The following is a 20050-nucleotide window of genomic DNA, read 5'->3' on the forward strand; positions in this document are numbered from 1 at the left end:
CTAACCTTTATAATAAATACATTATTAATTTTTATATGGGATCCTTAGAAAAGAGGATCAAGTTGGCCATTTTGAACAGTATGATGCACTGTCTCTTTTCAACCCTTTAGCAAAATGTGACAAAAGAAAGAAAATTTATGGACCGACCCCATTGTCTACACCCTGTAGGAACTACGAGATCAACCCAAAGACGCTTTCAGCATCCAGGGATTATGGATCGACCATCAATAAGTAGAATATATTAGTTGTCCGCTCTCAAGTTGGGCTGTAAAGGTCGGAAAAGGGCAACCACTCATTCTTAAAACCAGCATTCTTAAGATTAAAGAATGGTCAGAAAGGGCGGGGTAAGTTCTCCATTCCTGGTGTTCCTGTAGCTGGATCCTCTGGAACTACAAGAATCCTTATTTAGAATAGGATTCCAATTAAGCACCTTTTGAGATTTTGAGAAAAATTGCTATTTGGAGAGCACAGTATGATAAAAGTGTAAGCTATGTACGGGAGGGAGTAATTGTCTATCATTGGCCTCTATAGTAGAATCAGTCGGAAGGCCTAAGAGGCAGTGATTTACCATATGACAGATATCAGCGGTTCGAATCCGTTTATTTTTTCAACTCAAAAAAAATTATATATTGCTCTTAGATTTATATTCATATTTAATTTAATATATAATGATTGTTTTTTAACTTTATATTTTGCAAACAATGACTATAATACATGTTTGAAACTATTATATAAATTATCAAAATTATTTCTAAATTTAGTTATATTTATATCTTATACAAATATTATTTAATTTCCCTAAAACATCCTACGAATAATTTCTCTAGTATAAATTATAAACTGAGAAGAATTCCCATTGGACTCTGTGTTGGCAAATTATATCATCCACACCCACGTATATAATGCATTATTGTCTTTGGGTCAAACCCGGGTAACAATGCATTATGTCTTTGGGGCAAAATGCGACAATTATACGCCCGTATTATTAAAATTAAATTCAGTATTGTAATAAAAGAAATATAAAATAAAAATAAAAGGTATAGTGATATATTATTAATAATAATAGAATAGAAAATAAAGAAATAGGATATTATAAAAAAAGAATATTATTTACTTAGTATAAGATAATTTTTAATATTTAAAACAAAATTTTGCGCATGTGTTTTAGGTGCTAAGGTACAGAAAGCATCACAGTCTTACGTCAATAATGTAACAATCCCTTTTGTGTTACTATTCATTTCATTAATCAAAAGAAAATGATTTAGAAGATTGGTCCATTTCAGACATATCCACTACTCTTCTCTTCTTTCTTTTTTGTTCTTTATTTTGTCAATGTTTTCAAAGACTAGATCAGGCTGATGAAAGCTTCCTTTTCTTTCTTTTCTTTTTGTGTAAAGATAATTTAAAAATGAGAACAGATTTGACAGTCAGATTAAGTAAATGTGTATCTATCCTTTTCATTCCTGTTTCTTGCTGCCTCAAAGGAGCAAAGAATGTTCAACAAGTGCTGTATACTTTTCTTGCAAGTCTGGGATTTGAATATTTTAAGTGGCAGTGGTGCAGGGGTCACCCTTCACTACCAAATGGTGGAAGGCCAAGATGCATTTTCTTCTATCAACTTATGTGTTTTTAATTGCCAAATACAATTAAACCTAATAAAACAATTGGTAAAATATAATGTTTTGGCCCCCTATTTCGACTATTTATCTATATTATTAAGAGTTTAAATATCACTTTAATGGTCATTTCACCTAAGCCGAACCAGCATAATAAGTTATTAAATAATTTTGGTTTTACTTTCTTTAAATTAATAATTATAATAATAATAATTATTAAAGTTCAAGATTCCTTTAAAAGCAAGCATGGTGTTTAATGTGTAATTCGAACTAGTTGATGAAGAAACTGTTTTTGGTTTACTACTTTAACTTCTTTCATATTAAAGAAAAAATTTATATAAATTAAGATTGTCAAAACTTGAATTTTAAGATTTCTATTTATTAGATATTCAATGATTAAATTACTAGCTTGATAGCATAAATAAGTTTAATTCAAATGCTCTTTTTACTGTGTTATCTTATCTCCTTTTCTTTCAATAGTTGGTTACATCTTATATGATTTTATTGAAATATATATATATACATATATTATTTCTGTCGTATAGTAAAAATTCATATATAATTATATACTTTACAAATTTAATGAATATTTAGACTTCAAATTAATAGAATATTATAATAATATTAGTATATTAATCAAATAAAATTAAAAAAATTATATTTTATATTTTTTAATTTCTTAACTTTTCATTTTTATGAAAAAAATTATTGAGAATTTTATCATAGATATATATATAAATATAAATATATATATATAGTGAGTAATTCATTAATTTCTTATAGAATTAAGAATTAATATGAAATTATAGTTAAACTAAATTAGTTACAAATTAATTTTTTAGAATTAGAAAAATATTAATCAATAATTAATTCTATTAAAATTAGAAAATTAAATTAATTACATCTAGAATTAGAATAAAATTAATAAAGGTATTTTAACTTTCTTTCTCCTTTCGTGTTATATATATATAATTAGTAATTAGATCAGAATCAGTGATTCAAATGTTCTTTCTATGTTTAATTAGGATGTAGATACAACTTTAAGATTCTTCTTTCAATTTAAATTTTTTTAAAAAGCATGTTAATATTGGAAAAGTATTTATATGACGATAAAAGCAACAAGTAGGAACCTGTAGCATAAAAACTTTTTTTAATTTAATTAAAATCTTAAATTTAAATTTTAAATATACAATCAGAGAGGTACACTAGAAAAAAGGGCTATAAATTGAAGTGATAGAATTGGATGGATGAATCAACATATATATTTGTGTTATTTATTGCATTTAGATCTCTTAAAGGAATTCTTTTTATTATTATAATTTACGGTGTTAATAAAATATTACTATTTTAATATTTATGTTAGTTAAGTCGATATGTAATGAAGCCAGGCACGTTTTCCTTTCATCTATGAGCATAATATTCTTCTCTCTCATGGCTTTCTAATTCCTTCTCTTCTTCTCGATCCATTGGCAATGAACTAATTGCTTGCACGATCTGTTCTTCTATGATCCAAAAGGGCTAACTCGGCTATAAGAATCCAAAAGAGTAGAAATACCTCACATGGCGAGGTGCCTCTATACGGTCTTAACTTGAGGATTTCTCCTGCCTTGAGTTTACAGCATAAGGATTATAGAATGAACAGCTCTCGGCTCCCTTTGGTATCTCTCAACTCTTCCTCTAAGGAAGACATGTGTCAAAGATAAGATTTTCACCTTATCTTTTTATGTCGTTTTGTATTCACACTCCTCTATAAGAGGAGAAGTCGATACGAATGAAGCCAGGCAAGTTTTCCTTTCATCTATGAGCATAATATTCTTCTCTCTCATGGCTTTCTAAATTTCTTCCTTCTCTTCTTCTCGATCCATTGGCAATGAACTAATTGCTTGTACGATCTATTCTTCTATGATCCAAAAGGGCTAACTCGGCTATAAGAATCCAAAAGAGTATAAAGACCTCACATGTCGAGGTGCCTCTATACGGTCTTAACTTGAGAATTTCTCCTGCCTTGAGTTTACAGCATGAGAATTATAGAATGAACAGCTCAACTTATGGTCCAGCTTATGAGCCAAATGTAGAGCCTGATCCAATTTTTCATCTATTTTCTTTAGATAGGAATTCTGGACTATAGAATTTGAAGTCTGCTAATTCAGAACCTCTTCTGGTGGAGTGAGAGGCTCTATAGATCCGGAAGGGTAATCCTTGAGGGAAGGATTTCCGATCTTTTATTCTCAGTCTTCCCTAGAGGAGGAAAATCTTCTTGCTGAAACATAAAACAGCTTTGGATTGTATGGGGTGGTTGTACTGCCGGTAGATCAGACTGAATCTCTTCTCTGCAAGTTGCAGGAGGACTTTTTTCAAACTTAACTCCCAATTGGGCCAAAAGTACCTTCATTTCATCAAAAGTGATGTCAAGGACGGTCTTCCCTTCTCTTGCAAGAAGATCTAAGGCTTCCTTAAATATTGTGAGAGGAGCTTTGCTCTGATTTTCTTTTTGTCTCTTGTGGATGCCAATCCGAGGACTGTCTGGATCCTGGTCATCCGGCCTCGGTTCCATGACTGAACATGGAGTCTCTGGAGTCATATTTCTTGGATCTCTCTTAGAATGCTGAAAACATGGTTCAGCAAAATCGAGATCATCTCCACAAGTGCATTTTGATCAGCACAATCTTGGGTCAACATCCCAGATGAAGTGTCCTTTCATTCTGGCAGCATAGATCTGATGTCCAGAGGACTGGAATGAGTGGATAGGAATCTTCTCCCTAGGTCTAGATACAGGTTGTATCATTGACGCTTGGAAGATAGAAGGTGCAGAAGAAGATTCTCCTGTCTTTGTAAAGATCGTCTTTACCATACCATCTTTTTGGTTGACAAAAAGTGGGTCGGTGGCTTGAACGGGCTTGGCCTAAGATGCCTGAAGTTTTTCATAGTTGGTCACCCATTCAGTTGAGATCAGCTTCTGCAAATCTTCCTTTTCCAGCTGCCTTGAGGCCTGGACTATTGTAGGAATCTAGCCAGAGACAGCCATAATGAATAAAGCATTAGAGGAGGCTTGAAAGCCTGGAATCTGGAGATTAAAGGCATGATCCTGTAATCTATAGACTATCTGATGGTGCAAGGTCGCAGAGAGAGCATCGGTCACTTGATTTGCTCCCGTGATCTGGACTTGGACCTTGAGTGCAGTTGAGAGATAGGGATCGTGGAGAGATAGATTAAAATTGGGGAAGAAAGTTAAAACAACACTCCCAGTGTTAAGTGTTGTGACTATCGTGCCAATTACTGCATGTTCGTACTTAAGATATCTGGTGTCCAGCAGTGACATACGGGCCGTAATCGGTAGACCATCCTGCCATGATTTGAGAAGACTAGTCTGACAGCTCCGAGATGGAGATGCGTATATCCATGTTTCCTCCATTGTTCTATGAAGGAAGTTGGGATCTCAAGGGTAACATACTGCTCCTGAGTGGTAGCAGTGAGAGAACATTGAGAAAGGGAGGAAGATTGAACATATTCTTTAACAGATAAAGGTTGTTTTTGGATGATTTGGTTGAAGGTTTTTCTAATAAAATTTTATTTTTTGAAGATATTGTATGGGTTCATGATGGGTACAAGAGTGTTTTTGATTTGGACATTCTCAGGAATATGAGAAATCTCCACAAGATGGTCAATCTTATTGGATATAATTTTTCTGCAAGAAGGAGAGAGTTGTAGAGTAGAAGTGTGAGTAGTAATCTCTGAAGTCATGATAATTGGGTTTCTCTTCTCTGTCACCAAGGCTCTGATACCAAAGGGAGCCGAGAGCTGTTCATTATATAATTCTCATGCTGTAAACTCAAGGCAGGAGAAATCCTCAAGTTAAGATCGTATAGAGGCACCTCGCCATGTGAGGTCTTTCTACTCTTTTGGATTCTTATAGCCGAGTTAGCCCTTTTGGATCATAGAAAATCTGACTATAAATATCTATTTAGCTATTATAAATTTATTATTTATAAAAAATGAAAATAAAAGATTCCAAAAGATAAATTGAGTTGGTAAGAAGGAATAATTAGATTTCCAATAAGCACTCTAAAATTATTTGAAGGTTTATAATCTTATTATTAAGAAAATGAAGAGAGAAAAAAAAGTCAAAAAGAAAAAGCATCGAATGGAAAAGCTTAGAGAATTTTTAATAAAGGGTACTTTAAAGGAAATGTGTAAATATAAAAAGTAAAAAGCTATATTGAATTCTAAAAAAATTATTTTATATTTTGCTTTTATTTTTTTTAACGGTTAATGATTAGAAAAAAAATTAAAAATATTAGAGATGTTCTTATATGGCACAATTCTCTTCGTAAGATTAAAAAGTCAAAGGCACCAAAAGAAAAAATCCTTAATGTTATAGTATTTGATTACAACAAAAATTGAGCAAGTAATTGATGAAATAAAGGCAGAAGGGAAAATCAAATCAATATGTGCATATATAAAGGGTATGATAATATTTAGGGATAACTAATATCATATGTAATTTGGACTAACCTTTTCAATTTAACAATGTCCAAAAGATGTCTCCCCAGGAAAAAGAAAAAAAAACTCTAATCGTTCACAGCACAAGGAGACTCAAACTGATTCTACAATTGACAATGCAAACCCATTATTCAATCCAAATCTAGCAGAAGAAAACTTAACTGAGTTTCCATAGCTTAGAACTCGGTCTGTAAACCGAGCTGACTCATTTCTTCCCATAGTAAGCAGCAGTCTTCCTTCCTCTCTGTATGCTTGTTTGCCATTCCCAACCTTTTCTTTCATTTCACTTATCAAACACCATAAACTCTCAACCAGTGCTTTCTTCCTTGTAGATATTGCTAGAACCTTGTCTTTGCAAGCTTCTAATCTTTTCAATACACATCCTAACTCAACCGAGTCACCAAAACTCAAGCAACTCAGTCTTTGGTCAAACTCGTCGACTCTAGCAGCTGTTTCATTTATTGATGACAAGTAATCTTCGTCCACCAAACTTATGATCTGGTCCACTAATCCATTATCTTTTAAATGCAAAGAATCGGGTCTTTTGCTTATTTCTTCTATTAAGTTGGATAAAGAATCGATCTCTTTGAGTAGATCAGAGTTTGTAAGTGCTGATACTTTCTCTTCTTCTTTATCTTTCTCTGCTGTGCCTGAGGTTGAACAGAGAAAAAAACCGAGAACTCTGGATGTTGATAAGAGATGTTCAAGGTATCGAGCATACCTGAAATTCCCAAATACATTAGAATTCATAGTTTCATACCACTGAGGAAAAGAGCAAGAAAAGTTAACTCAGGACTGTGAGATTATGAGTTCGAACAGAGTGGTTAGAGCCCAATTAACAGAAAAAACTTAACCAAGACAATTCAAGTTCAAAATGAATGAAAACTGATGTAAAATTTCATGGCTTCCAACAGCTCAAAACAATTGAAACAAGAAGAGTAATAATAATTACCATCTAACCCAAGAAGATAATTCCCATGTTAAGGGAGTGGTGTTATCTCTAAAGCTTGAAAGTTTGAGGTAGTTTCTACCACCTGTAGAAGGATACACAGAAAGCTGGTCTTGAAGGATAAAACTACCATGCTTTATAATGTGATGGACGATAATAAGGCACTTGACAGCCACTGAGGAATCATGGGTAGACTGAAGGCGGTCCATAAGGGCTTCAATGGCGGACGCGGCGGTGGCGCGTGAGCTATGACCATAAGAGAGCACAGTGGTGATGTGCTTTGAATTTGGAGGTGTAAAGGGATCATGGGTTGTGGCTCTGAGGAGGGCTAAGTGGAGAGAAAAGGTTTTCGGTTTACGGATTACAGCAGCTTTGCTTTGAGAGGCTTTGTCTTTGATTATGCCTATTAGGTCTCTAAGATTTATTGTGAGTTTCATGAGGAAAAAAGCTTAATTATAGAGATCAGAAAGGAAAAAGAAGATGAGATTGAAACAAGACAGGATGATAAGAACGTAGAATAGAGAGAAAGGATGTAGTACTAGTAGAGAGGAGAGGAGGCTGGGGGTTAATTATGTTATGTTTTACCTTATCGAATTGTATGGCCATGTGTGTATTTAGGCAAATTCTTGTTATCTAACCCCACCAAAACAAAAACAAAAAAACCGACTATATCTTTTCAATTTATTTTATTAACTCTTTTATTTTATTTTATTTTATTTTATTTTATTCAGCTTTCAAATCTTAAATTTTATTTTAATTAAAGATTAAAGTAGTGGTAGAAATAAAAATAGAAATCGTAATTTTAATTGTTGACTCTTATTCACTGAGAATCATTCTAAAATCAAAATTACTCCATCAATGAAAATTATCTTTATTTTCAGAAAATAAAAATTAATTTTTATAAAAATTAAATCAAGTCAATTATAAATAGTCAAATAAGTGAAATAATAATTTTTTATTGATTAGATATTATTTTTATTATATTTATCGTATATAATAATTATAAATTAAGCATTATTGTTATTTTTAATTATAAGTAAATATTGTTATTATTATCAATAATAAATAAATTTTAATTTCATACTGGCCAAACAACATGTAAAATATAATTTTTTTATTTTTATTCTTTTACATTATATTTTATTCTTATTATCATTCTCATTCTTAATCTTATCAAATAGATCCTTGATGGTCTTCAATTAAAATAAAAATAAAAATATTAAATAAAATAAAAAATATGTAAGAAATTATTAGTTAAAGTAAGAATATAAATATAAACTATATAAATAAAATAAAAATTTAAAATTTTTATGATTCCATATTCACATGTCACCACAATATAAATAGGACGCATTTATATTTGTGTGATCCGTACCGTATCCGGTCCAACAAAATAAAAGACAAAACCCTTTATTAAGCTCCCAAATTTTTTTATTTTATTTTCTTAAACTCTTAAAATTTTAACTTATTTTATTGAGTCCTTGTATTATTATTTTTGATTTTATTAAGATCTTTTTATATATATTTGATGAGACTTTTATTTTTCTATTGTACTCTTATACTTTTATTTATTTTTTGGTTAATAACATTAAGTCCTCAATACAAACAAATAAAAATTGAAGGACTCAATAAAATAAAAATAAAAAATTAAGGGTTTACATTTTACCAAAAAAATAATTATGTGTATTTATGTGTTTTGGTTTTTCTTCCCTTTTGAAAGAAATAACATACTAATATAATGATGAAGGAAGTAAAACCAGTGTAGCAAAGGAACCCAACAAATCTTAGCTCTACCAATTGGTATTGGTGTGATTCCTTCCTATCTTGTTGATTAAGGATTTTATATTTTAAGGCATGCTAAAAGGAGATTAATCTCTTTTTCTTCAATTCACTCATCCATCTATTTTAACTAAATAAGTTATTTACTTTAATTCAAAAAATTTCAATTTAAATTTGATATTCATATTTAAACAAAAAAAAAAATCATTGAATTCTCAAAAGGAATAATAAAACTATAAAAGTTAGTTGGAGTAAAATGTAATCTTTTTTTATTTTATAAGCTAGAATTCAATTTTATATATAATATATATGGAAAATAAATTTCAACGCCTCCTTTAAATTGAGAAATTTTAAAATTTATAAATTTAGCTAAAATCCATAAATTTAATATATATATATATATATATATATATATATATATATATATATATTATATTAAAATTATATCATTTAGATTAAAACATAAAAACAATAGATGTTTACTTAAAGTTAAGAATAATTTTTGGAATAATATAAATCTATTAGGGACAATATTAGAATGATAAGTATTATCAACATCATAATTCTTTTAAAATAATAGATTTTAAAATTTTCTACCTTTTATGTGAAAAATTAATTTCTAAAAAATGAGAAATTTTTGAAATTTATGGATTTGAATTATTTTTTTATTTATCAAACAATAAATTTAAATTAAATTCATAAATTTGATTAAATTTCTTATTCAAAATCTCGCAATTGAAACCAACTCTAACGGAAACAAATTCTAAATGTATGAAGTAATATAAAGTAGATTTTAAAATTCATCTTTAAGAATTGAAAATGACCAATCACTAAATTAAAAAGAATAGATAAAATGTGCTTAAAGAATATAAAGTTGACACAATGAGCATGTGATTACAATATACAAAGAAAAAAACTAATAACAGGTTGGTGATCATCTCTTCTCCCTCAAGAATCAAAGATTTGAGCCATGCCAGAAGCAATCACCTATTTAATGATGGAAATTTCCTACTCAAAATAAATAACAAGCAGCATTAAACCCTGATTCTCTCCCAAAGTCTAATAATTGCTTTTCTTTTATTTTAAATCTTTTCTAACAAAAAAGCTGAACCCGTTTATACACACTTTTTTTCCATCTAAATCAATCATGGGATTATCTTTTTTCACTGAACCCTAAATTACCCATCTATACACTCAGAAAACGGTCGAATTGATAATGGAAAAACATCAAAAGGGCGTATATAAAGATTTGTAAAAAAGAAAAGAAAAGAAAGGGTTAAAAATGGGTCTCTTGTTCGAAGATGAAAATGCAAGATGGTGGCAGCACAGAAGCTAGCTAGCTAATCTAGTTAAATGAAAGCAATGGGTATCGTCAATTCTTATTAATTTTGTGATAATGACAATAAATCAAACCTAACTGCCGGTGGGTCATCCATCTATAATATAATTCATTGATGTCGGCTAAGCCACACCTTTTACTATGAACCCAAAACAGCGAATTGCTTTTCTATTCTATAATTCTCTTTGTTAGGGTCAATTGGTTTCTTGGCAGATTAGCTAAACCTGAAATGTCTATTCCATAATTTGTTTTTAAAATTTTCTACACAGTATAATATAATATGCATTCAATCATATTTTGGAAAAAGAAAAAGAAGAAAAAAAAAAAACATATATATATGACCACTTAATCTTACTAACATTTGTGGTTAATTAAACAGGAGAATAATAATAGTGATAAAACCAGACAATTTTAATAATAAACATCAGACTCAAAACTTCAGTTGCACTAAAAAAAGAGTGTGTTGATGGGAATTTTTATTCCATTTGGATTTTTCTCGAATTTCTTTACCAATAGCACCACTTATTTTTAGCAGCCAAGTTGGGATCAGGTTCCACCCATCTACTATTGTATTCTATATTAATTTTATTAATTGTCCTGAACTTTACATTATTTTTAAAAGTTGCTAATAATATATATATATATATATATATATATATATATAAAACAATGATCTAATAACTCATATTTCAATTAACATTTCACTTTACGAATTAATTTCTTTTTAAATTAAACTTCTTAATAAATAAAATAAAAATAAAGAGACTCAATAAAATAAATTTAAAAAAAAAAACTAAGAGTTTAAAAATAGATTTACCATTTTTTAATGATTTGAGCTCAACATTATATTGGCGATTTATTTGGAGCCAGCGGGGGCCATTGCCTCTACTGACTCTAAATTTATATTCTAATTTTTCAATTCTTTTAAAATCTGTTTTAATTTGTATTTATTGTCATTTTTTAGTTTAAATTCTTAGTTTCTATTAATCTTTTTCCTTATTTAGTTCATATTAACAAAATCTTTTTGATTTTATAATTTTTATATTTATTTTCATTAAATTTTATTTACTCCACTAGCTAAAAATATTTTTAGAACTGCCATAAAGATAACATTTCAGGCAATGCACGGAAATACACATTTTTAATGTCTACATTATTTACTTAAAATTTGAATAAAAAATCCAAAAAATGGATACAAGTTTCTTAAGAAACCATGAGAATCTAACAAAATTTATAGGATTCTCTACTAAAAACCCTAAATACTAAAATAGTAAATAGTATAATATGTCACAATATAGAAGGTAAACCAATAACATACTTTTTGAGATACTATCTTAAGTGTGGCTTTCCAATTATACCTAATTTTGTTATCCTAGGCATCTCAATGACACACACATATGTATACTAGTTTCTTTTCTATATGAATTTGCACACGAATGTTAATAATTAGATTCGTTATTGTTAATTTATTATATATATTTATTTCTCTTATATATTTTTTATATGTATTTGTTTAATGATCAAAGAAAATTCTATTTAAATTGATTATTGTAAAATATTTTTAAAATTTTTATTTAATAATAAATATTAAATAAAAAATTAAACTAATTAATGAAAAAATTTTGTTTACGTAAAATATTTTTCCAATTGATATTTTCATCAATCAGGTTAATAATTTTAAAAACGAAATAGAATAATATGATAAAGACACAGAAAAAAATATTTTTAAACAATATATTATTTTTAACTATAAATAATAGTTCAATCTATTTTTAAATTACCTATTCAAGTTAATTTTAGTAGTTATTTTATTATTTTACTCGTCTCTTTTCATTTTAAATAATAATAATAATTACAAATAATAGCAATAGTCAAGCAGTGGATCAATGGACAATTAATTATATATAAACATAAAGCAGAAGAAGATAAATAACTTTGTCTAAGACTACTTTATTCAAATTTAGAATGATACAACGATTTAGATTATTAGTTTTCTTTTTAAGAAATTTCATATAAACTAATTAAATATATAAAATTTATACCATATTCAAATATGAAAAATTAGTTATTTATCGTAATTCTATGAATTTACATATTTTTTCTAAGAATAATTAATGAACTAAAATGAATAACTTTTAGTTCAAACTTAACTATTTTTATGCGCAATCAATAAAGTTTTAAAAATACATACAAGAATGCTATTTGATTTATATGTTATAAAACTGTCACAATTATTTTAAAATTCTCATTTTACAATATAAGTGCTTAATAAAATAATTTAAACAATATAATTTTTTTAATGAAATAATTAACTTTTTCGTTACAATAATATAAAGTAATTGACATGCAACATCACCTATTATAAATAATAATATAATAAAATATAAAAGATTTCCAAAAAAAATAATCATAAATAATCATATGGTCCTCTATATCCTCTCCATAATAAGTAATCACAGCAATAACATGATTATATTAATCACTTACAATGAGTGCTATAAGGATTAATCTAAAACAATACTCAATCTCAATTAAGCTTAAAATCGTAGCATATATATAATAATATATGAAAACAATAACAGAAATATCTTTATTTTATTTTTTTATTAAATTTATGGTTTTTTATTTTTTATTCTTATTATGTTAAAGTATTATAAAAAGTAAATTTATTGAATTTTCTAAATATATGATATTTGTTGATTTCAGTTTTTTAGATAAAACAACCAAAAATAATTAAAAATTAGTTAAAAAATAACTGAAAAACAATCACATTATAAATTTGAGAAATAGAAAGTTAGAAAAACATTTTTCTGGAAAAAGGTTTTTATAATAAAGTTGATATATATATATATATATATTTTATATATTAATTTTTGAAATTTAAGTCTTTTTGACTCGTGTGTCTAATATTTGATAAGTATAATTTTTATTTTTATATGTGTACTATTTTGGACACATAGGATTTAAGCTTATGTGTAATTTTATAATTTTTGCTATTAATTTATTGATTAATAAATTATATTCCTAATTAAACACTGACTCTAATCTCAAAAGAGCATATTAATTATATTTTAATATTATATTAACTAATAATTAGTTTTCTAATCAAATAATGATGTTAATTCTATTCTAAAAAATAGCATATTAATTATATTTTAATATTATATTAACTAATAAAATAATTTTTCAATTAGATAATAATTTTAATTCTAAAATGTTGTATTTTAAATTATATTTGTAATATTATATTCAATAGTATGTTAATTTTTTAATTATATAATAAGTTTTTAATCCTAAAAGATAATGAGATCAATTTTATTGATATACTAACTATATAATAAAATTAATTAATAAATAATTTTTAAATTATGTATTAATAAAATTTTAAAAGAATTAAAAATATTTAAAAATAGTTAGTTTACTATTGTTTTTTAAAATTTTTAATATCAAAATTAAAATTTTTATTAAATTATATCTATCAACTTAATTTTATAATTAAAATAATAATAATAATGGTTGTGCAATGCATCGGATAAACAATTAATTTTTTTATTAATTTTAATAGGTTTTTGAGATTTCCTACATATAGCCAATGGGAAAAGATAATAATAAAGAGAGAGAGAGAGAGAGAGAGAGAGAGAGAGATTGAAGGTTGGGGTGACCCTAGGCCTAAGCTGCTTATAAAATGGATATCTCATTATCAGTTTGTCAGTTTTTAGAACAATTTTGGGCTCTGATTCATGAATATCTGAGTTAATCAGCTCCAAGTAGCCTTCTCCCGTGAGACTGAAAATCGGTTTCTCTTTGGTGTATTGGGCTTCTGATCTGTTATCCAACCTATTCAGTTTTTTAATTTATTTTTTTTGGTATTCAATTCTATGAGATTTATCAATTTTTAAAGAGAATATGTATTATATTTGAGAGAATTTTTAATACCCATTTTCTCCCTTTTGTCAAAAACATAGCTTTTCTCAGTACCATAATTTTGACTAAATAAAACAAAAAAATAATCCTTGAAGTATAGATTAGTGCTTTACTTCATTACTACATTTGTCATTATGATAAAAAGAATATTAATTTAAATCACATTGGTACAACAAAAAGATTAAGAGACACTATATATATAGTGAAATAAAATATGTTAAATTAAAGAAATAAAGAATTTCTCGATACTATATTTATAAACTTTGATAGGTTCATATTATGTATATATAATTAAGATATTTTAGTAGTTTATTGACATGTTTTATATATATAATATATAGAAATATGTGATTTTTATTCCATTTTAACTTTTTTGTCTAATTTTAGTAGATAATAGCCAAAAAAAGAGAATAAGAGCAAAAAATGTACAATGGGCTTTAATTAGACTGTGGTTGTAAAGGCTTGAAATAAAGAAATGTGGACTACCAAAATTGCAGATCGAGTCGAATTTATTAAAGCCCACAAAGAGAAAATTAATTAGTTATGATGTAATTGAGGATAGTTATCTTTTTAAGTTGTCTATTTTGTTATGACATTAGAGAATAGCTATAGTAGTGTTATGCTGAGAGAAGGATTCTAAAAAAAGAATCTCTATAAGAAGTATAAGTCAATTAAACAAGGGAGGATCGATTATTATTTTCTCTGCAAATTCTCTACAGTTCATCTTCTACAATATTTAGTTAGTTTTTGCATTGTTCTTTTAAGAATCAGATAAGCTTTTAAGAACGTGGAGAGTGAGGATCAATCTTCTTCATTTCTTGAAAAACTTCTGGACTTTGAGGGAATTTTAATCTTTTGTTTTATATATCTTATGTTTTTCTATTTAATGACAATGACCATTTGATTAAATATATCAGGCTAAATTTTATAAATATTTAGTTTTATTTTTTATTTATGTATGAACCTTAAATATTATGAGTTTAATGAATAATTTCTTCACCTTCATACATGTATTAGTTTCATCTATTATTATTGGTTACCATCATCTCAATTTAATAGTAATATTTGTTATGAAAAGTATTAGAAACATCATCTTTACTTTAATCTATGTTGGTATAAGAAACCTAAGTTATATTATTAGTTTGAGTGACTTAGGAAAAAGACACAGCACTATCTCATTCATTAGATTTGGACTTAAGGAAAATAAGGGGATTACTAAGTATAAGCTAGATTAAATGTTATTTTATTATATAGTTTATATTAATCATTGTGGTTGCATATTTATTTTCTAATTATTTAATTTCTTTCGTAAACTTTAAAATCATTTTTAAACCTTTGGCTTAGAGTATTTAGAATTATTTTTAGTATTTTCTGTGATAGTTGGTCTTTATAATATATGCTCTACAATTTCTTGTGAGATCGACCTCGTGGTGAACTTACCCGTACTATCATTCAATTCGTACACTTGCAAGTACTAAGTTTGAGATATTAAACTTTGAAGAAATAAAGATTTTTGTGTAAACATGATACAATGGATGGATTGATTGTAAAATAAAATGTGTTAACATTCTCAGAAAATAATATGAAATTTTGTGATATCGAAAAATGAAGCTCATGCAAAATATTTTAAATTCAAAATAATTCAATTATTACAAATGGTGGGTTGATTTCTAAATGACCAAAAATGTCAAGTTAAACTAAAAATAAAGCAATTTTATAAACTCTAATGGAGGCTAGAGTAATATTCAAGTGGACTAAAGTATCCAACATCTCTTATTTTTTTAAATGCAATTTTTTTAGATGAACAATTATATCCTCTACAAAATTCAGATAACTATCCAAACTTATCGAAATAGCGAATTCATATATTATATCTTGGAACTTGTCTTAATGCCTTCTTCATATTCCTCAAAAGTCCCCTAAAAAGCCTTTACTGTAATTTTTTTCATAAATCAGCTTGAATTGAATGTAGTGAGAGACAAAAAAAAAAACAATGTCAAATAGACTATTTTACTTCTAAAGTAACTAGCGTATGAACCTGTTTGGTTCGCTGATCAATGCAACTAATAGCTAGTGACTAATATCTGGTAGTTGATGGCTGATAAATTAAATCGTTTAGTAAAATTTTATTAGTGGTTGCTGTTAGTATGTTAAATAATAATTGATGGTATAATTTATCGTTAAATATATTTTATTTTTTTATTATATTCAATGATACAAATTAATAAAAATAATTTATAATGATTAAAAATATTATAGTTAATTTTCTTTAGCTCAATTGTATTTATTATTAAAAATATTTTAAAAAGTTATTTTAAAAGTAAAAAGTTAAATTTAAACTCTACTAATAAAAATTTCTAATTTCAAATACCATAATTATAAATATTACAATTATTTAACTACTAAGAATAACTTCAAAATAATAATTATTTATTATAAAATATAAAAATTCAATTATATGAAATCAACTTAAAGTAAGTTATTATTAAACAAATTTAATAAGGGAATAGTGTTCAAATAAATAAATAAATAATCAAATCAGCTATCGGCCGATAAGAAAAAACTCTAAATAGAGCTGATACAATCAACAGTTGATTGTAACTAAATCGACCATCAGTTGTTGTTTCTTAAGTCTTCACCAAATGCTTTAATATAGTTATTGAGTGAGAAATAACTATCAACTGCATTAAACCTGTCACGACCCAATTTGTGGGCCGTGACTGGCGCTAGAGAATTGGTAGACTTATGTCCACCGAAATTCGTAGCAAGCCTGAACGATCACTAACTTAATTAAATTATAATTCCATCCAAAATACCAAACACTATGTCTACTAACACTCATTCACTAATACAATAGAATTCATACTGGTTCATCAGCAACAGTAAAATTAATACATTTCTAGGTTGTCCAACATGCCGGATAGAAATATTAAGTCTGAATGTAAATACTGTAGAGTATCTAGAAATTTGGATAGTTACGAATATAAGAAAAATAATTACGTTAAGTCCGAGGAAGAAAAGAGCCGGTCTGCTTAAAAAGAGAAACTACGGAAGACCTAGCTGTCGCCTAAAATATAATTAAATTGAGATTATCAATCTCGGGAGTAAGTTAAAATCATATAGTTTGAATTAAAGCAACCATATATATATAAAATAATTATTTAAATAGTATAGAATATCACAGAATAATAGATACATGTTATATCATAATTTAGAAAAATAAAATTTTAACATACACGAGACGAGTACCTCAGTAGAATCATAAATTTCCAACTATATCAGCATTTTGGCTCTCTTATTCCAATGAGATTGGTGCCCAGAGAGTGAAACTCGACCAGGATCCATAAATCCAGTCTGGTCACTTAGATACTAATACAGTCGACTCTTAGAGAGCAATGCTCGACCATGACCTTTTCTCTGGCAAATTAAAACTCTATAAGCCTAGAGAGCTGTGCTCGACCAGAGCACATCACCAAAATTTCCTTTATTACCTGTCTCTGAGTTATACCGATGCGCATGTGATGCAATACATCAGATGGCATATTTTAATGTTGTCTCATCCCGAGCCACAAAACATATTTAGCATCAATAATATTAAAAATAACATGATACTCAAACACTCAAAAGTTTATTTGATTAACATGAGATACTAAAATTAAATCACATCAGTTACAACGGCATAAATTAATATTATAATTTTAATAAAAATAAAAATAATTGAAATAATAATAATAATAATAATAATAATAATAATAATAATAATAATAATAATAATAGTAATGAAAATAAAGTTTAATAACATTTATACTACTAATAATAATTATAATAATTATTCATAAAAATTAATTGCATTTAAATCCATATATGACATGTGCAACAATTATATGACTTTAATTTACAGTTCTGTCGAGTTTCCTTTAACTTTTCCTATGCCTCAGGTGGAGTTGGCTGAACCAACAAATTATTTATTCATAAAAATAATTAAATTCATAAAACATTTCATAATTAATTCTAAACCTAGACTCCTAAATTTAGACTGCTTAAAAATTCTGACTTAAAATTTTTATCGAAAATTCGGTAAAATATTTATAACAAGTCCAGAACCTGCTAGAAATACTTCTAATATTCATATATTATTTATCAAAAATCGGGGCACCAAAGCAGCATTATTTTTTTGGACTACGCAACACAACTCATATCACAAATTTTAATTAACAATCCAGCATAAATATTTATTTCACAACCAACTCACAAATAATTTACTGGTATCTAAATTAATTATTCATAACCATGATTATCACCAAACTAAACAATAACTAATCACACAACTAAATTCATGATATTTACAATTAAATTAAATTATTTATTTATAATTAACAACTAGTGGAGCTAACATTTTTTAAGATTTTTAAATAATTTTTAAGGTACAAATAATTTTTATCGAGCCCAAAAATTTAAAATTCTACGTTCAAAAAACACCGGAATTCGAAAAGTCGGTATAGCTAACGTCGGAATTCGAATCCGGAGGCCCCTACGTGAAGCTTGCAATGGGAGGAGTCTGAAAACATTGAAATCACAGCCTGACTCTCGCGGAGAACGTCGAATCGCGGCTGGGAAGGCGCTGCTCCGGTGAGGCTTCACCAAGGCTACCGGTAACGATAGAGGCTAGAGGAGGGGCTGTTCTTGGCTTTTGGAGAGGGAGGAAGAAGAAAAGAATAAGAAGAAGAAGAAGAAGAAGAAGTAGGGGAAGGAAGACGCCGACGCAAGGGAGTAGGGAGGAAGAAGTTTCAGTGGTTGGAAATGGAAGGTGTGAGGGAAAGGGAGGTAGTGGCGACGGAGAAAAAGGGAGGAAAGGAATGGGGTCAAAACGAAATTTTCCAAAAAGATGAAAAGAAATGTCCAAAGCCCAGCCCCTGTAAACAAAACTCACGTGACACTATGCATTGCTACAGTAAAACCCTCTTTATTTCTATTATCATATATATATATATACATATATCTACACACACATACACTTAATTATTATCTCAACAATTCAACACTAGCTTAAACTCTTAAAAATTATATAGAATTCTTTTTTAATATTTAGTATAAATTAAATCCAAGTTAAATAGAAAAAAGAGTATTTTAAATAAGGCTGATATAAATAAAATTGACTTACTCATTTAAAACCACAAGATTAAATTTAAAATTAATATATTTAAATTATTAGATAATATTAAATTATATTATGTTCAATTACTCACGAAAAATATTAATGTATTAAATTGTCTCTAAAAATAATAAATTTTAAATTTTAAAATTACAGATATTATAAGACCTCTGAATCAAACACTTATTATATTTTTAAATACCAAATATCAAACACTTTCCATAGCTTTCTTTCGATTTTATTTCTCATATGAACGGTAATATTTTTCAGCAGTGAAAAAATTATATTCGAATAATTATAGAAAGAGGTGAAACATTTAAAAAGAAAATAAGAATATAATGGCAAAATTATTTTTTTTAAATTCATAAATCTCATATACAGTAATTTTTTTATAATCATACACTTAAAACTAAATAAAATTTATAATAATGATGAGATTATAATATAATAGAGATTTAAATACTAAAATATTTTTTTATTTAATACTTAATCTTATTAATGAAGTGATAGCAATTAGAGATGATATATTAGTACTTTGTTATATTATATAAATAGTAATATAGTAAAATTAAATAATAATAACATTTTTTTGAAAATATATGTATACAAATATTACTATATATTAGAAAAATATTTTTTAAAGATAAAATTTAAAAATTTATAATTTATTAAAATATAAAATTTATTCCTATTTACAACTAGTCGGAGATTGAAATAAAAATTTTTATATAAAAGTTATTTCTATATTGATATTCATATAATTTTTTTTGTCGTAGATATAAAAAGAATTA

At 27.1% G+C, this 20050-nt stretch overlaps 1 protein-coding gene across 1 annotated transcript; it reads right to left on the minus strand.

The window, feature by feature from the left end:
- Positions 1–6047: 6047 nt before the first annotated feature.
- LOC8258865 (putative clathrin assembly protein At4g40080) lies at positions 6048–7674 on the minus strand. The gene is made up of 2 exons (XM_002533925.4): positions 7069–7674; positions 6048–6837 (listed from the first exon to the last, which is right to left on the minus strand). The coding sequence occupies exons 1-2, from the start codon at positions 7500–7502 to the stop codon at positions 6210–6212; spliced, it is 1062 nt and encodes a 353-aa protein (XP_002533971.4). The 5' UTR covers positions 7503–7674; the 3' UTR covers positions 6048–6209.
- Positions 7675–20050: the final 12376 nt, after the last annotated feature.

Source organism: Ricinus communis, chromosome 7 (genome assembly GCF_019578655.1).
Source record: "Ricinus communis isolate WT05 ecotype wild-type chromosome 7, ASM1957865v1, whole genome shotgun sequence".
Classification (NCBI taxonomy): Eukaryota; Viridiplantae; Streptophyta; class Magnoliopsida; order Malpighiales; family Euphorbiaceae; genus Ricinus; species Ricinus communis.